This window comes from Callospermophilus lateralis, chromosome 11 (genome assembly GCF_048772815.1).
Source record: "Callospermophilus lateralis isolate mCalLat2 chromosome 11, mCalLat2.hap1, whole genome shotgun sequence".
In the NCBI taxonomy this organism is placed as follows: Eukaryota; Metazoa; Chordata; class Mammalia; order Rodentia; family Sciuridae; genus Callospermophilus; species Callospermophilus lateralis.
In genome coordinates this window covers 63,191,827-63,215,092 of record NC_135315.1, presented here as the reverse complement: position 1 = coordinate 63,215,092, position 23,266 = coordinate 63,191,827, and the positions used below count along the sequence as shown (strand labels likewise).

Genomic DNA, 23,266 nt, shown 5'->3' with positions numbered 1-23,266 from the left:
ATAAACTTAAGTCTTCAAGTTAAATATAAATTAAATGAACACAAAACATTATAAACAGATCAGGAAAACTGCTGTAAAGTCCTTCCAACCTACAGATCCCCTGAAAGTGCTACGGTGGGACATGAAGCTGCCGTAGACTCTGGAAACCGTCACCTGCAGCCACATCCACTAGCTGAATGCAGCGACAAGGGAAAGTGGTGCAGAATAAAGCTGAGGCGGGTCTCACCGTTCCAGTGGGTTGGGCCAGTCAACTGCGACGAGACACTTCACAGAGCCTCACGTCTGGACAGTCATCCCCACAGGTGGCCGCAGGGGAAAACGTGCCCGTAGAGGAGCAGTGACAACTTCAGGACACGAACCCCGGAGGATCAGAGACGAGGAAGGTGTCCTCCACTCCTAAAGTGCGTCCAGGGCCCTGACTCAAACCTGACCCAGACTGACGCCAGTACTGACTGTTCCCAAATGGAGCAGAAGGCAGCTCACTCACAGGTCCCAGGGACGGGTGCCGCGTGTCAAGATGGAAAGGTGCGCTGCTGACCCCAGGGAGGACACCTATGGCAGCTGATTGCCAGAGCTGGCCTGGCCCACCACGTTCCTCCTGCCAGCCTGAGACCTCCATCATCTGGAGGCACGAGGCGTTGAGTCCTCCTGACAGCGTCCCTTGTGGGCGCACAGTATAGAAGGCTGGTGGTCCACACGTCTCCACTGCCTTCTTCAGGGGAGACGACGGCTGTGGGAGGGACCTAGACAGAAGGCAGGGCCCCGCAGTCCCCACGCCCTGCCAGGACGTGGCTCCACCACAGCATCTGGAAACTCAGCACAGTCCCTCCTCTCGGGAGCTGGAGGTCGGTCCACGCACAGGCACCATCATCTTCCAGAAGGAGCACATGGAGACCCACTCCCACAAGGTCAGTTACGGGACTCTGAGGCTGTGGGGCTGCGGACCGTGGACATGAGGTGTGACTTGTATGTCTTGCTCAAGCCTGTCATCCAGAACTTCAGCAGCTTGACGTTGTCTTCCTCAGAGGCACCGAGGACGCTCAGGAGCTTCTGTGTGTCCTCCTTGGGGCGACTGTCCACCTTGGTGAATTTAAAGAGGACCTTAACTTTGCTGCAGAAAGAAAGCAGACACTCAGACTCACAGCTCAAGAATCGGCACTCTGTTTGTGGGGCCTGAACGGCTGCAGGACCAACAAGAGCCCTACGGCCCAGCTGGGCTCCCATGCTTGGAGGAGCCAGCTCAGCAGGCAGCAGCAGGCACCTGCACCCTGGGGTCCCAGACCCCAGAGCAGTGAGGAAGTCAGGCAGTGGTGCGCTCCTTAGCCCCTTGGGAGACCAAGGCAGGAGGACCGCCAGAGTCAGAATCTTGAGGCCAGCCTCAGCAACGTGGCAATCACCAGCCTAGCTGGTGATCCCAGGGGCTTGGGAGGCTGAGGCTAGAGGACTGAGTAAGACCCTGTCTCTAAACAAAATACAAATATAGCCCCTGAGTTCAATCTCTGGTAACCCCCCCAAAAAGTCAAGGCCTTTTTTTTTTTTTTTTTTTTTTAACAAGGGGAACAGGGTGGGTAGGGTAGATGTAGCTTAGTGGCAGAGCACCCGCTTAGCAAGGAGGCCCCGAGTTTCATCTCCAGCACTGCAACCACACACACACACACACACACACACACACACACCTGACCGTCAGATTTTAAGAATTAAGCAGCAGAAGAGAACTTCAGTTACGAGTCTCTTCTGCATACTCGGCATCCCTCCTTAGCTCTCAACAGCTCTTGGGAGACAGGAACCACCCCACTCCCACCTCACAGAGAAGTGGGCCCGGGCAGGAGACACTGGGGCAGTGCCTGCAAGGCCGCGGAGCTCGAGAGAGGCAGGGCTGAGTCTGGACGCTGCACTACCCTCTACTCTAGGCGGCTCCTCAGTGGCCGAAACAGCACCTACTTTTCCTCAGCAGAGTTCACCCCCCCCCCCCCATGGTCAGGAGCCTTGAGGGCCATCAAGGCCACCAGCACTTACTTCATCCATTCCTCCTTGAGGCAGACGAGGCACTGGTCCACCACATCCACAGACAGGTTCTGGTTGGTCAGAGCTGCTTCAATCTTGTTCAGGATGGTGGGGCCAACTGCGGGCGGGCGGGGCACAGAGGGCGTCAGCACTGCCATGAGAGGCAGGCCGCAGCCACCCCCGACAGAAGCAGCCCAGCAGCAGCACCCACCTCGGTCGGCAGCCACGGGGCTCCCACTGGTCACCACGAACTCGTACTTGCTGAGGGACTGGTCGTCCTCACACCCTACTGGGTGGAGCATGGAGCGCGTGGCCGTGTGCACCTCCACGATGACCACAAACTCTGTGACAATGCAAAACACACTTCCTGGGAAGCGCTGCAGTCTCTCCCTGACAGGCGCATCCCTCCTGCCACTCCACATCAGCTCCACCCCAATGCAGGGCCAGGAGGAGAGCACAGGCCAATAAAACCTCTTGTGCACAGAGTTAAGGGTCAACTTTTGCCTTGTTTAAACTGATTGTCTTTTTTACATTACATAATCATAAACTGCACTCATTGATTCCCTTCATCCTGAGGAGTCCTATGAGGTGGCTCAGTATTACCCCACTGCAAGGGAAACTGAATCAGAGGTTCAGACACTGGCCCAAGGTCACAGTTAATGGTTGTGGAGAATTTCAAGCTCATATCTGAAGGTGACTCCTGTGCTGCCCCCTGGGACCTCAGGACTCAGGGTCGGCTTGGGGCTATGGAGCAAATGCCAGGCATCCTCCATTCAGCCTGGGAGTACAGTCACTGCCTCTCAGACATGCTGAGAAGTCCCTGACTTGTCCACAAGGCCAAGATCTGCCCCAAGCGGACTCCTGCACATCCCCCAGCCAAGGACAAACAGTTTCCTGGCTCTCTGCTCGTCAATGAGGGTGGGGAAACCAGGGAACCCAGGTGCACTACGAAGGGCACGGAGGACTTCAGCAGGGGGGATACCACTGGAGAGGACAAGGAAGCATGGCAGCACGGTGACAGAGAGGCAGGATTGAGACCCCGGAAGGTCCCAGGATCCTGTGGGCACCAACTCTTCAGGATGACTACCCTGGATTCCTGGCTCTGCTGTCCTGGGTAGACACCAACCCTCCACCCCAGGTCTGGAACCTGCTTCCAATGAGAACCATAAACTAAGAGAGCCGCCCCCACCACTGGTCATCAGGTCCACCTTCAATCACTTTAAAGACAGAAAACAGAAGTTCAAGGTCACTGGGAAAGCTGGTCCTACATATGGGTCCTCCTGCTTCTGAAGAAAGCAGTGGACATCCTCAAATACGTGACTGAGATTCAGTTGTACCTCTAGGCTGAGGTGTGGGAGCAGCTGGGGGAAGGGCATACCCCCAGGTGGCCCCTGTACCTGAAGCCAGCACATGGGCAGGGATCTGGACATGCGGGCTGAGCCCCAGGAAGTTGCACCGGTAGGCTTCCTCGTACTGGCTGCTGTACGGGATGATGCGGACACAGCCCACGGGCAGCATCGTCTGCAGAGACAGCGTGACTCAGAACCCACAAGGCCCAGGATCCCCTTCGCCCTCCTGTCTCCACTACCCAAACCTACAGGCCCCTGCAGCCAAAGCTTCACTACCCAGGGTGTCCCTGAGACCCTCAGGCCACAGGTTATCTCCCAAAGGCTCCTAACCCCTATCCTGGCCATCGCCACACTCTGACTTATGCAGCTCCTTGCTCTATGGTGTGAATGCCTAGGACACTCTACCTTCTGGGGTGTGTCTCTCCCCACTCCTTTTTGAGACAGGGTCATATTCACTTCTGCACCCACAGCTCAGGTGGTCAGTAGGCATGCACACTGTCCAAGGATGCACCTGTGTGCATGCCCAACCTGCTCGGCTCGTGGAAACCTGTGCAGAGGTGGCATGGTAGCACATGGTGCCAGCTACACCCCCACTGCTTCTCAGAGGAGTCGGTAGAGGATATAATTATCACTCTGTCAGGACACCCCAGACTCCTTCCACTGGAAATAAAAATGCCAATACCTGCCATCTTTAATAGTAAACAGAAAGCACTGGTGTTAGATTGAGGCATGGACGACTGACTCCCAAGGCTTTACGCTGAGCAACATTCATGGTGATGGTGACACCTGAAGTCACATCGGAGGCCAATACACCCATCATGTAAAAGAAAAAAAGATGTTCTTACCCGAAGTACTTCGAAGGCTGACTGGACCAAGTCCACGTCTCTGCTTTTCCAGATCACCTGGTTCCCCATGAGGACGTGCCAAGCCAACATGCGGAAATAGGGGGCACCCAGGACCTGAAACACATCATGCAGTGCTCTCCCCACACGAACAGAAGGAACTTCTCTCTCCTTCTGATGAGAGTCACTTTCTTCATTTGTTAACAAACTTTCTCTGTATAGCAAAGGAGGATGTGGGGGAGGGGAGAGACAGCCACTTCCCTTCTCAAGGAGGCTGGGTGACCTAAGGGATGAGGGATGGGGAAGTCCCACATTTGCACCTAAAAGCAAGATTCCAAAGCTCTTGCACCTTAAAATATTTCTCTCAATTTTATTTTTAAACATTTGAAGCAAAAAGGTGTGAACTTTTTATGACAGTTTCCTTCCCTCTATAAGCACTTTGCTGAGCCACTTGGAAATGAGTCACAAGCATCACAACACATCGGCACCCAGGAAGACCCAGGGCTTTACCTCCACAAGCCAGATCACACTACACCCAGGAGCACCCAATGGTCAGCCACCACATGAGATCAGCCTCCTAACCATATATTTTTTTTAATGTTTATTTAGTTGTAGATGAACACACAATATCTTTATTTATTTTTATGAGGTGCTGAGGATTGAATCCAGTGCCTCACATAGGTGAGGCAAGTGTTTTACCCTGAGCTGCAGCCTCTGCCCCGACCATATTCTTTTTTTTTTTTTTTAAAGAGAGAGTGAGAGAGGAGAGAGAGAATTTTTTTTAATATTTATTATTTAGTTATTGGTGGACACAACATCTTTGTTTGTATATGGTGCTGAGGATCGAACCCGGGCCACACGCATGCCAGGCGAGCGCGCTACCGCTTGAGCCACATCCCCAGCCCCTGACCATATTCTTTACAGCTGCGATTCTTTTCATCTAGACGCCAACAGAGGATCAAGATTGCTTTTGATTGTCCTGTCTTTACTCCTTAATCCAAAACAACCCCTCTCCCACCCCACTTTTATCAACTCCCATAATATGGACATTTTAGAAGAGGTCAATTGTCTTATGGCTTCTGAGAAGACAAACACGACTATGAAACAAAATAAACAAAAAAAGTGTCTATGATACCACACTTTACCAACCCCTGTAGCCTCCCACCTCCAGTGGGATCCAAGATTCCTTCCCTTATCTAAGTAAACAATCAACTCCTGCCAAACACAGGGTGGGGGTGGGGGGAAGAGACAGATTTTAAACAGGGCATTTTTTAAACAGAAGCCCCAGGGGGCATCTGCCATTAAACCACTCTTTTTATTCCACTTTCCAAAACAGAAAGATTTCTCTTCTGATAAGATCAATGATCATTATAAAAATACAGAAAAACATAAAAAGGTGACAACCTACCCTCTTCACTGAACAATATTCTCCTCCCATCTGACCCAATTTAAGAGTCAATCTAGTGTGTCACTGTTTTGTCCTAAGCGTGACATACAGGTTGCCTTCTGGACTTCACAACATGCTATTGTTTGGACACACCATAAGTATCACAGCTGTGTATTTATGTTAGCTCCAATTTTTTTCTAAGAATGACCATCATTTTCAAGCTACAAAGAGTTTAGGCTTCATGTAAACCAGTAATCGTACTAGTCATCCCTTTACAAGATTCTAGAATGACAAGATCAGAGAACCACAGGGAGCCAATCACCCAGTAAGATGAGCACTGTCCTTTGGTAGTACATCCCAATGCCCACTGGGCCCTCAGTCACCCACCAAGAAGGCTCCTGGTCACCCCTGCTGAGCAGGAAAGCCAGGCCCAGAGGACAGAGTGTGCTGGACGGACAAGGCTGGGCTCTTCTCCTGAGTTTCTGGCTGGAGCTCGAACACCTGCTGCTTACCTGTCTCATGTGCCGAAGAGACTTGAACACTGACAGCTTTCGGGACTGCCAGTTCCCGCAGTCTGAGAGTGAGGAGGCACCGGTGGGGCACTTGGCCAGCTCCCGGCCCTCGGCGCCCTCTGGCAGCACAGGGCCTTTCTCCTCCTCCTCGGCCCCAGAGTTGTCCCAGCCTTCCGACTCCTCTTCTAAGTCTGCCCAACAGACGGCAAGGACAGTCATGAGACACACTCCTCACTCCGTGACCACCGCAGTCCAGGCATCTCCTGGCCACTCCACCAGCCGTCGTATGGCTTCTGGACGGGAGGGCAGGAAGGACTCCGCCACAGCCCACCTGGCCCAGGGTCACACCAAGTTTTAGAAGCACTTACTGAAAGGCCCTGAGCTGCTCCCCACTGGCAGGAACAATTCAACCAATGATGGAAGTGCTGAGGGCTGGTCCCTGAGCAGACCCTCCGCCAGCTCCGCACATTATGCTCAGTCTTCCCAACCACTTCCATCCCTGCCTCACAGATATGACGGAAATGGCCCTTCAGCCAATCTGCAGGGAGCCCGCACAACACATCTATGAGTTGATCACAGTGAGACTCAAAGGGAAGAGTGCCCATGAGAACCAGGATTTGAAGCCAGGGCTGATTCCTAAGTGTGCCCAGTTCCTGTGTGACCCAAACCATGACACAGAGCCCTGCATGCCTGTCAGGCTCTCCTAAGAGACTCAGTAGACCTGATTTCTCTGTGCCAGCGATGAGCCCTCTGGTATGCACCAGCCTGCGAGTCTTTGATCCACAGCAGTATTAAACAGTTCTAGGACCAAGTGATGTACAGGGCTGTTAAGGCCACACTGCGAGGTTCCATCTTTTCTGAGCCTCTTCTGCTCTCGTGGAGACCTCACTCCTGAACCTCTCCACTTGGGAGAGTTCACTGTACAGGTCAAGTGCGTGACTACTGGGGAAACCTCCCAAGAGCTCCAGCAATTCAGAAAGCTTATCGTTTGTAACCTGAAGCACAGGAAGCATCAACAGTAACAAACCACGTGTGACACACATCACACTCTCCCACCCATGGCTATGAAAATGGTGGACCCAGACCACCAGAAATCAAACCAGCCCTGACAGGAAACTCGGCCAGGATCCAGACCTGTGATCCCAAGCTGGGGCACACACGGGTCCCCAGGAAGTCAGATACACAGGACCCTGAGCCCCACACGTGGAGGTTCTAATCGTGAACCTGGGGAAGGCCAGACACCTGGGAGGCTGGGGAAAACCTGGGTCCAACTGAAACAACACTTGGTTCTGAGCAGGGAATAAGACACTGTCTACCAGGCCAAGGACCTGGCTGTCATAAACAGTGGGAGGAAAGCAGCCAGTCAGTAGCTCTCTACAGGCAGCCCTCCCTGTGGACTTTTAACCTGCCTGGGAAACAGATTCTTTCAAGACACCATCAAGGAAAAGGCGACAGAAAATCACAACAAAAACACCAAGATCAACATCTGGCCTCCTCAGAGCCAGGCCTCCTTTCACCAGCTCCTCCGAGTATACGGCTAGGAGCCAGCGGCCCCCACAGCCACCATCAGCAACGGGCCCACGCAGCAGCACCCAGCCTCACCAGCAAGCTTCTCCATCTGAACCAAGGTGTCCTCTGTTGGTGCACCCTCCAGGAGCTTCTCAGTCAGCCGGCTGCCACATGCTTTCAGGAGCCTGGAGAACACAGCACCAGCTATGATGTACTCTTGCTGAAGGAAACACTGGGACCAAAGTTCATTGAGCCCCTTGATCCAACTACCTGTTCACAGAAAATATGGGTCTAAAAGAAAGGCTAGCCTGGTGTGGTGGTGCATGCTGCAGGCCCAGACTCAAGACTGAGGTTGGAGGGTCACTTGAGCCCAGGACTGGAGACTGGCCTGGACAACAAAGGGAAACACCTGGGTCCAAAAAAATGAGAAAAATCCTGCTATATGTTACTGCAAGGACATGCTAAGCCCTGTCCAGGATGCAGGCCATGTTCCAGGACACGACTGGCTGAGGTCCATCAAAGGGCATGAGAGCCAGGTGTCATGGGCGCCTGGGATCCCAGCAGCCTGGGAGGCTGAGGCAGGATTGCAAGCCCAAAGCTAGCTTCAGAAACTTGGTGAGGACTAAGCAACTAAGTGAGACCTGTCTCTAGATAAAATATTAAAAAAAAAAAAAAAGGTGGGGGCTGGGGATGTGGCTTAAAGGTAACGAGCTCGCCTGGCACACACAGGGCGCTGGGTTCGATCCTCAGCACCACATAAAAATAAAATAAAGATGTTGTGTCCACCGAAAACTAAAAAATAAATATTAAAAAAAAATTCTTAAGAAAAAAAAAAAGGTGGGGGCTGGAGATGTGGCTCAGTTGTCATGTGTCCCTGGGTTCAATCCCTGGTACAAAAAAAAATTTTTTTCAGGCCAACCTCAGCACCTTACCGAGAACCTGTCTCAAAATAAAAAAAAATAAAAAGATCCAGATGGAACTCAGTGGTAGAATAAGATTCAATCCCCACTACCTCAAAAATAATTAATCAAATAAGGGCACGGGGAAAATGGGGGTGGGTGCTAGTCAGAGGAAACCTGACTCAAAAGTCACCTCTGAGACACAAGGGAACACTGAACCTGGGTGATACACTGGATGATACCAAGAAACGAGTCAAAGTTGTTGGAAAGGTACTGATATTGTGGTTATATTAATAGTTGAAATGATATATAACTTTTTTTGGTTTAAAAGATAATATGAGGGCTGGGGACTTAGCTCAGTGGGTAGAGTGCTTGCCTAGAATTCTCAAGGGCCTGGGTTCAATCCCCAGCACACACAAAAAAAGAAAATATGAAAAAAAAAAAATGAAGGGAGAGAAGGAAATGCTGGTGACTGTCAAAGTCAATAGCCAAGGGGGCAATTTCTTTTACTTGCATCTGTATAAAATCTCTTTAATAAAAACTGATTTTTAAAATATAAGAGGAAGCTAAAAGAATAGATTCTAAGTGTTCTCACCACAAACAAAAAGGAAATGCATGTCTCAAGTATGATTTAGCCATCATACGAGAGAGATCCATCACTCAACAACAGGGCAGTGTGCATCATTCAGAGATTTCATCATTATATGAACACCATAAAGTTTGTGCTTGTGCAAACTGAGACAGCTATGATGTCATCAGGTGTCAGTCTACAGGAACACTGTTTTATGTCCACTGCTAACTGAAATGTCTTTATGTGACACATAACCCCATATCAAAACATAATGTAGGGGCTGGGGATGTGGCTCAAGCGGTAGCGCGCTCGCCTGGCATGCGTGCAGCCCAGGTTCAATCCTCAGCACCACATACAAACAAAGATGTTGTGCCCGCTGATAACTAAAAAATAAATATTAAAAATTCTCTCTCTCTCTCTACCTCTCTCTCTCTTAAAAAAAAAAACCATAATGTAGACCATAAATATATGAATTTTCACTTGTAATTTTTTTCTTAAACACAGAAAGGACTGTATGTCAAGTGGGTGGACAGATACTTTTCCCCTTTAGTTTACAGGACCTTGGAAGCTGCACCCCAGAAGCCTCATCCAACCAGCACAAATTTACACAAGGATCCTTGACTTGGAACTTCAAACTGACCCTGAACAGAAATAAGTACTGATGCGGGGGTCTTTACAAGGAGTCAGTATATTCTGCAGTGGAAGGAACAGATACAACCTGTGGCCAGGGAACAGTCTGGTGGTTTTCCTATATGTGCACAACACTCACTGACACGCCTCCCTTCGAGAGCTAGACATTAATCCCTCACCTTGCCCGGTCTGGGTTTAATGACAGGGCACACTTCTAACAGTGCCAGAAGGGGCAGTATGTACCTGCTGAAACCAGGCATTCGGCCTTGCAGAGCCCACCTCACCATCCCAGACCAGTCACTCTGGGGATGCCAGTGGCATATCCACATGGAGGGGATCCAAGGCCCCCTTCCCAGAGAGAGCATGCATTCACTGCCCCTCCAGGGACACTTCAGAAGTGGCCCCTCCAGGCAGGCCTCAGCTGACTGCAGCTCCAGCCAAGAAGACCTGGGCCAGAAGCACCCAGCTAAGTTACTTCTAACTACTACTTTTTTAAAAGTAAATATTTTTAGTTGTAGATGGACATAATACCTTTATTTTGTTTATTTATTTTTATGTGGTGCTGGGATTGAACCCAGGTCCTCACATGCTAGGCAAGCGCTCTACCACTGAGCCACAGCCCCAGCAACTCTCAGCTTCTTAACCCACAGGAGCCACGTAAGATAAAAGTTGCTTTAGGTTTTTCTGTTTTTACTCTTTGGTACTGAGAATTGAACCCAGGAGCTTTTACCACTGAACTACACCCCCAATCTTTTATTTTGAGACAGGGGGTCTGGCTAAATTGTTTAGGGCCTTGAGGCTGGTCTAGAACCTGTGTCCTCCTCCTGCCTCAGCCTCCTAGGTTGCTGGGATTACAGGCGTGTGCTTTTTTTTTTTTTTTTTAAAGGGAGGGGATCATTAACTTTTTTATAGAAATATTTCTTTGTATTATTGGAAAGTGAGGTCCACCTAAATATGTTTTCCACACACTAGTGGGGAGATGCCCAGAGAACAAGGGTTCCACAGTCCTACGCACACAGGACCCAACTCTACCTGAAGGCTGTTATGCCAACCCAGCCAGGATCGCTCTCTCCATCTAAACATGGTAACTTCTATTCTAACAGTTGCCAAAAACCCTCGACTCTACATTACCAGGCAAAGGACGTGTGAAGACAGGCCCACAGGTTGTCGTCGCTGGTCAAGGAAGTCAGCGAGCGGGCAGCATTGCCGTTCCGCTGGTGCAGGAAGGGTGTGAATGCTGTGTTCATCCTCTGGGCTCGCTGCGGGCACCCAAACTGCTCCGCCTCAAACACCTGGAATGTGAAGGGACGGGGCAGCCTCTTTCATGACCAGTCAACAGCCAGAACCTGCTCATTCGCAACAGCCACCACAGGTGTTCCCCCCAGACTGTCCCACTCTGCTCTCCCAACACAGAGCCTAGGATACGTCAGCAGCCTGACATTCTGACACAAAATGGCTGCACCTCCCAAGGACAGGGACTGGCACAGAATTCTCCATCCTTTCTCCTATCCAGCCACTGGCTCCCTGGGTATGTGATGGGACGAAGGCATAGTCTCTGACGTGTTGGACAGAGGAGGCAGAGACAACAGGGAGGAAGCCAGAACCAAGGAGACCCAGGACAGCAGAGTAGGAGGAGACAGAAAAGCAGGTGGGAGGGACAGGAGGCCCGACTCAGAAGCCAAGAGACCACAACTTGGGTATGCAGTGGAGCAGGGCCAAGGGGACACCTGCCTGGGCTCTCAGCGTCCACAGCAGTGCAGAAAGACTCCAGCAGTGCCATCCCCTCCCCTTCCCTCTCAGACACACCTTGAGAGCCTTGCCCTGGAGCTCATCAATGATCCCACGGATCTTCCCCAGCAGGAAGGGCCAAGAGTTGATGAGGTAAATCCGGTCCATCATGATGGCGATGATGCTGTACCAGCGCTGGAAGCCCCTGGCCAGGCTGTCCTTAATGAAGAAGGTGTGGCTGAACACAAAACCATGCTGCTCGTCCCCAAAGAAAATGGGACCTTCTCGGCCAGGGCACACCTGGAAGAAACCACAGTAACTGGAGGGATGTCCCCTCCTTGCTCTAGGAACACCAGGTCAAAGCCGCCTTCCTCAGATCTCTGCTTTTGCTTTGGTTTGTTTTCTGGTGCTACAGGTCAAACCCAGGCTGCCCACGTGCTAGACAAGTGCATTAAGCTCCGCCCCCAGCTCGTCCTTAGACCTTTCTTTTGGCATAAGTTGGCCAGTAACAGCAAAGCGGGAGCAGACAGAGAATGGAAAACCCAGCAGTCACCTACTCTTGTGTGCAAACTTACTTTTCCTTTTTTGGTGTGGGGGACTAAGCACCTGCTCTATCACTGAGCCACACCCCAGATCCCACAAACTTTCTGGAGGGAACACTGGTGACCATGGAGTGCCAAGGTGCATAGGTTCATTACTGTTTTCCCCTTGAAATATGTAACTCCTGTACCAATGTTCCTTCTATCCCTGCCACTGCTCATCAGGAGTAGACTGAAGAGTTGGCAGGTCAAAACTGCAGTCCATCCAGTTAAATCTGCACTCTCAATTCTCAGAATCCTCCAGTCCCTTCTGCATGACACGCTTATTCTTACTTTACATATAATTCAAGCACACGGCCTGTCTGCCTACTGACCGATGTGCAGCATGGAATTAAAAGAGGGGAACAGCTGCAGGCAGGTATATAAGAACAGTGAGAATCAACAGGGCTCAGAGGGTCTGACAGAGTGGACACAGCACCAGGAAAGGTTAGTATCTGGATCATGAGTTCTTTGTGACAGATAAAAACATAGAAGCTAAGACTCAAGCTAGACAGCAGGAGCCATACTTAGGACCCAAGAGGAGGTTCTAAGTAGCACTGGATGATCCCTGCAATGTGGAGTGATAACTGAGATGGTAAAAAAAGGTGACATTTGACACAGTGAAGTATAGGTCCTAGAAATAATTTGTATCTTAGGAGTATGTCCCAATATGTATGTTAGGATTTTAGACTTTCAAGTAAAAAGTCAGCACCCATTTAGAAACTGGAGTCCAAGAGGCTCGATGTAGCTCAGTGTTAAAGCACAAGCATGCATGAGGGCCTGGGTTCCAACCCCAGAATGGTGGGGTGGGGCTGGAGAGTCCACCAGGACACATTCTGGGTGTTCCAGGCAACCAAGGTAGCCATACTTTCTGTCAGCGCAGAAAAGCAAAGAAGAACACCTTCCATCTCCCGATCCCAAACTGGCACTGATCCCATGCAGGTGTGAGTTTCTCCACGACCCCATGTCTGCCTGGAGCTTACCTCGCAGCTCAGGCTCCGCACACAGGCCTGGCGGACAATGCTGAAGAGCTGGGGGTGGTTTGGGTGTTGGTGACTAACGTACTTAATTGAGGTCTCTTTATCATGGCTGATATAGCCTGGGTGCCCAGCAGCAAGTGACCGGCAACCCTATCCAAAAAAAGAAAAAGAAAACCTGTTAGAAGTGGGCAATAAACTGTCTTATTCATACGTAGATCTGGATTTAGAAAGCGTGATCTATTTTTGTAGAAAGATAACTGGCTCCAGCCAGGCATGGTTGAACACACATGTAATCACAGCTACTCAGAAGGCTTAGGAAGGAGGATGGTGAATTGAAGACCAGCCTCAGCCCTGTCTCAAAATAAAAAAAAAAGCGGGGGGGGAGGTGTGGTAGAATGCCCCTGGGTTCAATCCCCAATACAATACATACATGCATAAAATAACCAGTACCTATATCTATTCTTATCTGAACATTTAAATGTATTCTAAGGAGGAAGGCCTGGATCCAGGGCTCTCACAAGTTGCCAGAGGCTAGTAATAATGTATTTACTGATTATTCATGGAGCAGTTATTATGAAAAGAGCTTTGCATGCTTTATCTAATCCACAGAACAACCCCATGAGGTGATTATAGTAAGAAGCCCCATTTTAAAGAAGAAAAAACTGAGGCTGAGATGCAAAGTAGCTGCTCCAAAGGTCCAGAGCCAGGGGTTTGAGCACTTGTGTAGCATGTGTGATGCCCAGCACCATGAGGAAAAAAAAAGAAAAAAAGATACCAAGGGTCTAGAGCTATACCACTTTCTCAGGTGTTGCCACTAGTCCCTCTACCAGGCTTTTATCCTTGGTCCTGAACAAATACTTGGCAGGGGCCTCGGCCACAGGCAAGGGGCCCAACAGTGATGGGGCAGAAACAGGACTTCAGAGTGTTAATGCAGCAGCTTGAAAAAGTACCGTACTGCAGGGAGTGGGTCTGAGGTTATGCACCCCAGCCCTGTGCACATGAGGACTTTGAGGCAAGCCCTTCTCAGAGATTCAGGGCTCCAAGGCCACAGTAACCAATGCTCAAGGTCTCTCCAATGACCTGGCAACCATCCGACACTCCTCTCAGAAGGTTCTCCCTAGTTCTGCTCCCTTCTGGATCCCTCACAGGTGTTTCCAGAAATTCCAGACCATCTGCTTCTCAGGAGAATCAAACAGGCTGTTCCCACTGTAGTGCAGGTCCAACCCCCACCTGATTTCAGGCCTGGCCTAGCTCCTCCCATGAGGCCCACTGAGAGAACTTCAACTTCACTCCGGAGCTCATACAGTGACACAGTAAGGAGTGCCAGGATCCTGAGAGCGGGAAACCCCCAAGGCTGCTGGGTTGAGGAGATCCAAACCTAGCACAGCTGCAGTGTGTGAACACAAAGGCAAAGGCTAAGCTGGGGACAACTGCCTGCTGACAGAGTGGGTTAAAAAGCCAAAGCTGGTATGAAGGGAAAGAGCCTAGGGCGACAGAGAGAGTTCATGCATCAGAGAGGTAATGAAGTTGGGCTGTCCCCTGAGGCCTCACCTGTGCTTTCCAGATTCAGAGTCTCCTTTTCTTCCCGCACCTCCCTCCCATCTCCAGCAGAGGGTAGAACATCCCCTCAAAGACACTTGCCTCACACATGTCTGACTTTTTGGGCCCTGGGCTGCTGGACTCCGCGCTGGCCCCCTCAGCTGGGCTGTGGGCACGGACCCGGCTGCTCATCTGGATGCCGCCCTCTTCCTCCTCGGCTTGTTCCCCTTGGCCTGGGCTGTCCCCATTCGTGGCCCCCTGGGGTAGAGGGGCGTGTAGAACTTCCGTGCAAAAGAGAGTGCGGGGGCCATGGAGCTCGCAGAAGTGACAGAGGGCAACGATGGCATTCATGGTGCCTTAGAGATCAACAAAAGCCTGTGGGAGTGGAGACACTGTCAGGTGGTTTCACCTGTTTATATCACAACCTCCCCAGTGCCTCAGGAACACCGGACCACAAGGACAGAATTCCCACACCGCAGAAGCAAGTCACCACCCAGCTGGCACAGGCTGAGCACCCGCTCTGTGCCACACTGCTTCAGGAACAGGAGACAAGAGCACGACAGACAGGGTCCCATCCTGGGGAGCTATGTCAGAGGGGGAAACCATGAGTAAACACTTGCACAGAGAGGCAGCAGAGCACACAGGGAACACAGGGAAATATATACCCCAGAGTGACATCCAGTGCAGCAACACGTGTAATGTCACACCACTGGAGTGACACAAAGAAAGCACACCAGGAACCTGGGGAGAAGCTCTTGATCCAGCAGGCCAGGCAAGAGATGGGGGCTGAGACTGCCCCTGGGAAGCGCACCTCCAAGGGGGACACAGGGAACACTACTCATTTTCACACACACAAAGCTACAGAGGACACAGTGGAACCCCTAAAGGTAGCAGGGTGCAGGGAGGGGCTGGCGCCACAAGGCCCCAGGGAGAGATGGGGGGCAGTGCCTGCAGATGAGCAGCTCTGAAGAGGAGCAAGAGCTGAGGGCCAAGGCTACAGGAAGCAGACTTCAGGCTTCTAGGTCTCAAGGCCCTTAGAAATAGGCCCCAGGATGTATTTTCAGACTGGAAGAGATCTGGTGGGCTCTGATGAGAGGCATGGGAAGATCTGAACTACAGCTGGAAAGGCTCCCTCAGGCTGGTGCGCGGAGAAGAGAATGTAGGAGCAGGGAGGAAAGGAGGAAGCCAGGTGAGGGGCCCCACTGCCCTGAGGAAGAATCAATGGGGCCTTGGTCAAAGGCTGGACAGGGAGGAGGGCAGCAGACAGTAAACATTTCCCAGGCAGGGCCAGCAGACTGCTAGTGGGGAGACATGGGACTTGAAGAAGGTAATGTGGAAGACTAGAAGAGGAAGAGGGGCAGATGGAGGGAAGAGGCCCTCCCCCACGTCCTCATGCCCTGGCCGACAGGGCGTGGTTATGACCAAGGATTGGCAAGTCGCATTAGCTTACCTGGGTTGCTGAGCCTATGAGGGGAGCAAACTAGGGAGATTCAGACTGTAGGTGACTGGATATCAACAGTCCTCTAGGGGAAGGGAGGGGAGGTAGCTGGTGACAGCATCCTCTATCTGGGAGTCAACAGGACACTTGGCTAAAAAGCCTGAGAGTTCTACAGAGATTCCAACTGCACTATCACAGAGGATCTCTGCCTGGGTCACTCCTCACCATGGGGCCTCCACCTGCCTATCCTCGCCCAGGGCCCTCCCTACCCAACCCATGGAGCCACCCACCTTCATTCCGTCATTCCTCTTCCCCTGCGTTAAGTCCTAGCACTTTTCATACCAGGAACCCCAGTGTTTGAATATGCTCCCCCATAAAATGAAAGGTCCCTAAAAGTGGAGACTTGGTCTCGCTAACTGCTATATCCCCAGCATCTACACACAGGAAGCACCAAATAGATAAATTATTTATATAGAAGTTGTCCACGGAGAGATGACAACTGTGGGCAGAGAAAGTGGAGATATCCATAAACAGGAGAGGCTCCAGTGCACGCTAGGGGAAGGCCACAGTCTACTGGCACAGGAACTGAGTGGTCTGAATTGAAACAAGGATTCACAACAATGGGGCCAAGGACAACAGTAGCTTAAGAATTCACTGTGGGGCCAGCTATGGTGGCACACACCTGTAATCCCAGCAGTTCAGGAGGCTGAAGCAGGAGGATAGCAAATTCAAGTCCAGCCTCAGCAATTTAAGAGGCCCTAAGCAACTTAGTGAGACACTGTCTCAAAATAAAAAAGGGCTGGTGATGTAGCTCAGTGGTCCCCAGCATCACCAAAAAAAAAAAAAAAAGAATTCACTGTGGGACTAGGGGTGTGGCTCAGTAGTAGAGTGTGTGCCTAACATGCATGCGGCCCTGGATTCCATTCCCAACACTGCAAAAAATAAAAATCTACTGTGGAAGAGACAAAGTGACCACTGTTACAATACGTGTGGTTGGGAAGGAAAAGGGGAATCAGCACCCAAAGTTAAAGCAGGGATACAACCCGAGAAAAGGAGCCCACATCTTCCTTTGAGGTATAAAGGGACAAGAAATAAGGTTTCTTCCAGCATCAATACTAACCTTATACTTAACAGAAACACAGAGAATGCAAAGTCTGTACACATGAGTCAGCCATGGCAATATCCATCATACCCCAAGACCTGATATATTCTAGAAAAGAGGGGGGAAAAAAAATCAGCATGAAAAAAACATTCAAGAAGCTTAGAGTCCACTTCAAATCAGGACATTGCAAAAGAGAATTTGGAGATTCACCTGTTGTTATGGTTTAGATCTTAATATCATAAGCCAGGTGTTCTGTGAGGAGGGGTGGAACCCTTGGGTGGGGTCTACTAGAAAGTTAGGTCATTGAGGACCCCATCCCTCCCCCTCTCTCTTTGCTTCTCAGCTACCATGATGTGCTGCTTTGCCACAGGCTCAAATCAAAAGGACCAAGTGACCATGGGCTAAAACCTCTGAAACTATAAGCCAACATAAATTCTTCCTTGTAAGTTGATTTTCTCAGGTATTTTGTCACAGCAACAGAAAGCTAATATGCCTGTGGTTCTGAATGGTTTAGCAGCCCTCTCATTTTGGGGGGATTTTTAAATTTTGTTTTGTTTTGATACTGGGGATTGAAATCAGGGGAGATTTATTTATTTACTCACTTATTTATTTACTTATAATTGACAGAGTCTCCATAAGTTGCTGAGGGTCTAAGTTGCTGAAACTGGCCTTGAATTTGTAATCCTCTTGCTTCAGCCTCCTAAATCACTCAGACGACAGGAATGTGCCACTGTACTCAGTTTGCCTTCTCATATTTTGAGCAGTGGCTGATAGCAAATGACACTGAAGCTAAAGTTTTACACCTCTAATGCAATATTTGAAAAAGGATCCCTTAACTGGGCACAGTGGAACACACCTAAATCCCAGCAGCTCGGAAGATTAAAGCAGAAGAATCATAAATTCAAGGCCAGCCTGGATAATTTATTGAGACCCTGTATGAAAATAAAGAATAAAAAGGGCTGGGAAGTATAGATCAGAAGTATAGCACCCCTAAATTCAATCTTCATTTCTACTAAAAATAATATGAAGGGCTGGGGCTGGGGCTGGGGCTCAGTGGTAGAGCACTCACCTAGCATGTGAGAGGCCCTGGATTCGATCCTCAGCACCACATAAAAATAAATAAAATTGGGGCTGGGGATGTGGCTCAAGCGGTAGCGCGCTCGCCTGGCATGCGTGCGGCCCGGGTTTGATCCTCAGCACCACATACAAAGATGTTGTGTCCGCCGAAAACTAAAAAATAAATATTAAAATTTTCTCTCTCTCTTTAATAAATAAATAAATAAAGGTATTATGTCCAACTACAGTTAAAAAATAAATATTTAAAAATAATAATAATATGAAGTGAAATCAAAGAAAAGGGATCTCTTTAAACATATTTATGATTTTAATTTCTTTTTGTAGTTATAGATGGACAGAATGCCTTTATTTTATTTATTTTTATGTGATGCTGAGGATCAAACCCAGTGCCTGACGCATGCTAGGCAAGTGCTCTGCCACTGAGCTACAGCCCCAGACCTATTATGATCTTTTTAAAATAGAAAATATCTTTAAAATATAAAGTCCAGCCACTGGTTTTAAGGTCACTTTGGCAACATACACATCATGCCAATTGAGCCCTTCAGACCACTGACCTAGACATTACTCTTGTCCCCTTCCCAAATGGGAAGAGGAAACCAGAGGCAATCTGCTAACCTACTACTGCCCAGCATTCAGGATCAACACAGACTACTCTTATTGTTAGCTTTGTTTCGATGAAAAAGCATTCCTTCCACAAGAGTTCTGAACATACTGATTATATATGCCACAGTCCCAGACAGCCACTGTAAGGCAGTAAGGAACACTACATGACACTTTGCTCTGGAGTCACAAAGATCTACTACTTGGGACTTTAACCCTTAGCAGTCAAATCACATCAAATGTTACTTCTCTGAGCACCTTTACAGAGCTCCCTGACACATGACACTACAGAAGAGCAAACACAGTGTCAAGTACCACTATTGCTCAATTACTTAATGACAATGGTGACAATCTAACACCTCCAGCACCAGTCTGACTGTGGCCTTTCCATGCTGTAACAGAAAGTTCCTTCTGCCAGCCTGGAGGAATTTCTCACCCTAGAGCTGAGAAACAGGGGCCTCTGGGGGTTGACATCATATGTGGCATCTGAATTCTGGGCAGCATGACCTGGGTTCTTTAATCATTCTCCAAATCTATATCTACCAGATGTTTGCTGAACAAGTCTTCCTTTCCAACAAGCTTTCTAGAACTCAAGGTACAGGCAGAAATCCTCTGCCACCTGACAAGTCTCTTCAATCATCATACTTACAGCAAGTATTCCAATTCCTCAAAGAGGAATGTGCCTGCCCACATGCCCACCCACAATGGCTGAGCCACCAGCCTGGGCCTGAACAATGATGCCCACACCATCTTTCCATTACATGGTATGCCCTGGTCTACAGCATCTTTACTTCTTGAGATCTTCTCTTAGGACTGTGGAGGGTTAAAAAGAATTAAGTAGATAAATAAGGTATTATAATGGATCTTAATCAGTAGCAAACATACAACTAACTCCTAGAACTAGTCGACCTTAGTGGAGTCTCATTAGGTCTGAACTGGGATCCCAAAAGTATACAGTGAGGGGCTGTGGATGTGGCTCAAGCAGTAGTGCGCTTGCCTGGCATGCGTGCGGCCCAGGTTCCATCCTCAGCACCACATACAAACAAAGATGTTGTGTCCGCTGAGAACTAAAATAAATAAATATTTAAAAATTCTAAAAAAAAAAGTATACAGTGAAAAGATCCACAGGGCATTCCTTCCAGCTCAGACTCACTCCCAGCCCTACTACTTCTACTGGCTTCACCTGGATTTCCCTCTACAGAGCTCCCTGACATATGACACTACAGAAGAGCAAACACAGTGTCATGTACCACTATTGCTCAATTACTTAATGACAATGGTGACAATCTAACACCTCCAGCACCAGTCTGACTGTGGTCTTTCCATGCTGTAACAGAAAGTTCCTCCTGTCAGCCTGGGCACGGACGACCGTGCCAGGTATCCAAGGGCTGGTGGATCAGTACTCTCTGCCCTCTGCCTCCCAAGGCTGCCAGTGAGCACCCTGAACCTCCATCCACCAGCCAATCCCTGAGCTAAGAATGAGTCTGTCAAAACCCACCAAAACTGGGGATAACAGAAGCCTTCAATCCTCAAAGGAAGACGCTGAACGGATCCAGAAGACTCTGCTCTGTAGGAATGCCAGCCTGGGAGAAAGGGCCCAAGCCAGAGGGAAACCTAACCTGAGTGGGGGGCAGTCAGGGCGCAGTCTCACGGTCACACTGAACGAGGGTCCTGACTTGGTGGTGGTGGGGGATTAACCCAGGTCACCTTCCTGGGGAACATGGCCATCATCCCCCCATACCTCAGGGTCTCGGCGATGCCTTCCACTCAGTCCTAAACCCCCAATCATTCGCCCACCTCGGACCAACACAGAGTCAGCCAAATCCCTGCTGCAGCCCAGGGCCCGGCCGCTCCTCCGGAGCTGACCCTCGCCTAGCACCTCAACGCGTCAGCCCCGCCCCCGACTAACAGGCTCAGGTCGTGGGCGCTGAGGGGCCGCGTCCCACAAGAGCGCCACAAAGGCCACTTCCGACCCGACCTCACAGGAGGTCTGTCAGCCCCAGCCCCGCCCTCGAGGGAGTCGGCCGAGTCCAGCGCCACCAAACTCACCCGCAGACCCCTCAGCTCCGGCAACCCAGGCGCCGAACCCCGGGGCGCGTGACTTGGCCGGGCCATACCAACCACCGGCCCTGCAGTGGGGGAGCTGGAACCGCCCAAGCGTTCCCTGCGCCCCAAGATCTGAGGAGCCCTGCACAACTAGCCACATCCAGCAATACAGCCAGGGTTCTGTAATTCCGAAGTCCGGCGGGGAACGACGCGCATCTTCCAGACACCCTTTCTTGGCCACCTCTAGTCGCCTCCCCCCGCCAAGAGGTAAAGAATGGTTCAAACCACCCCGCGGGTGGAGGAAACCATCCCAAAAGCGGGGGGATGCTTAAGTTTAAATAACATTTTAAGAGAGTTTAGGGAAAATATAGCCGGCCTAAGACTCTTCTACTACACAGAAAAAATTTTAAAAAATTTCTTAAAAGCGGTATAACTTCACTTAAGACAGCTGATTTTTTAAAAAATTGCCGCTGGAACCCGTCTGAACTCTAAGGAAAGTGGAAGGTGCGGGCAGGTACCTGGGAGGAAGCGGTCACGTGACACAGGGAAGCCCGCAACGCGGGTGAGACCGGTTGCGTAATTCCAGACGGGCGAGGCGAGTGTGCGCATGTGCGTGGTTCACTCCTGTCCTCCACTCCCCCAAGTTTTCAAAAAACCTCCAACAATTGTGGAGTAAAATATTTTGAAACCTGTGGGTCTGTTATTGTTTGGCTACTTGAAATTAATCTTAAAGTCGTTACCTCAGGAGGTAACGTGGTCCTTCCGGGCGAAGAGGCGGAGAGGTGAAGCTCAGGCCCAGCGCAGCCGGCCGGGTCCTGGGATCCAGCTGTCACCTGGTGTGCGGTGCGAGCCCAGACGTCCGTCCTCTGCTGTGCGAGCTTCCAGGCCGGACTAGGTGCTGTGATCCCAGCAGGATGTTCAGAGTGTGGTCATCAGGAAGGCTCAGGGGAAGCCTCAGGCCGTCTGAGTGGAATTGGATAGTTGAAGTCATTTTTTCTCTCCCTTTGAAATTCCATGTTATGTTAAAATATTCTGGGGACCTGAGAAATTGCTACTTGTGTTTTCAATTTTACTAGCCTGGTAAAAATTAAGGAGAACAGGGTGGGGTTACAAAGTTAATCACGGGTGTTTAATTACTCTTACTAATCCAATGGTTCCTGATATTGAACAGCACATAATTTCCGAAGCAAAAATTACACAAGGGTATACTACTTTGGAATTCTACTTTAACCTTTGTGGCCAACAGAGATACTTGAATTTTACCGAGTTTACAAAATGCTTTGAGAGCTTTAGTGAAAAGACACAAGAAATGTGTGCAGTCAGTCACCTTACATCTCTCTTTTTCCATTCTCTAAAAGAAAACATCAGCCAGGAGCATTGGCCCACTTCTAATCCCAGGACTCGGGAGGCAAGGCAGGAGGATGGCAAGTTCAAGTCCTGCCTGAGTAACTTTTTTAGGCCCTGTCTCAAAGTAAATTTGAAAAAGGGCTGGGGTTGTAGCTTTGTGACGCAGTAACACACACACACACACACACACACACACACAAATAGTAAAAAGTAAAACAACATTTTAGCGTTCGTCAAAATGAACTGGATTCATGCTGAAATGGCCACATTAACTGATTTCCGCACTAATATGCAGACATCTTACAAAATGTCCCACAAACTTCAAATTAGTGGTCATGTCTGGTTTTAACAGAGATTAATATACAACATGAATATGTATATAATATATAATACTAATATAAATATCTGTATGGGAGTGTGTATATATATTTACACATATACATATATATTTTTTTTCAGGATGGGTACTGGGGATTGAAGCCAGGGGCACTTAACCACTAAGCCACATCCCCAGCCCTTTATGATTTTTGACATAGGGTTTCTCCTTAGGGCCCTGCAACATTTCTGAGGCTGGCTTTGAACTTACCATTTAAAGGAAATTTGTCTTAACTATACACTTTTGTTGTTGTTTGAGAGGCCAGCCACAGGCTGGCCTTGATCTCCTGAACTCGGGGATCCTTCCTGCTTCAGCCTCCCTACTGTTGGGATTACAGGCCTGCACCACTGCACCCAGCATGTTTTTTTTTTTTTTAATTGAAATTGGGCCAGGCATGGTGGTGCATTCTTGTAATCCCAGCTACTTGGGAGCAATTTAGCAAGACCCTGTCTCAAAATTTAAAAAAAAAAAAAAGGAGGGGGGTGGATGTAGCTCTGTGATAGAACACCCTAGGTTTAATCCCCAGTATCACACAGAAATACACACAACTGGGCTAGGATATAGCTCAGTTGGTAGAGTGCTTGCCTCCGCCTCACACAAGGCCCTGAGTTCAATCCCCAGCACACCACCCCCCCCCAAAAAAAATACATACAACATAAATTGAACAACCGGTTTATCTGGATCTGAAATTCCCCTTAAAGTATGTTCAGGAACTCCCTAGTGGCTGCCATTGGCAACTGTCTCTTGGGGAC

General features: G+C 49.6%; 1 protein-coding gene across 3 annotated transcripts; it reads right to left on the bottom strand.

The window, feature by feature from the left end:
• On the bottom strand, positions 1–20,877 carry Flcn (folliculin). 3 transcript variants are annotated; one of them, XM_076870272.1, is made up of 14 exons: positions 20,795–20,826; positions 18,138–18,298; positions 17,087–17,176; positions 14,631–14,903; positions 12,993–13,139; positions 11,510–11,731; positions 10,835–10,995; positions 7,697–7,788; positions 6,095–6,285; positions 4,199–4,312; positions 3,402–3,525; positions 2,216–2,347; positions 2,017–2,122; positions 1–1,111 (listed from the first exon to the last, which is right to left on the bottom strand). In XM_076870272.1, the coding sequence occupies exons 4-14, from the start codon at positions 14,877–14,879 to the stop codon at positions 910–912; spliced, it is 1,740 nt and encodes a 579-aa protein (XP_076726387.1). In that variant the 5' UTR covers positions 14,880–14,903; positions 17,087–17,176; positions 18,138–18,298; positions 20,795–20,826; the 3' UTR covers positions 1–909. The 3 variants fall into 3 exon arrangements, with proteins under 3 accessions (XP_076726387.1, XP_076726386.1, XP_076726388.1); XM_076870271.1 differs by lacking the exon at positions 18,138–18,298 and having other exon boundaries at positions 20,795–20,877; XM_076870273.1 differs by lacking the exons at positions 17,087–17,176; positions 18,138–18,298 and having other exon boundaries at positions 20,795–20,814.
• Positions 20,878–23,266: the final 2,389 nt, after the last annotated feature.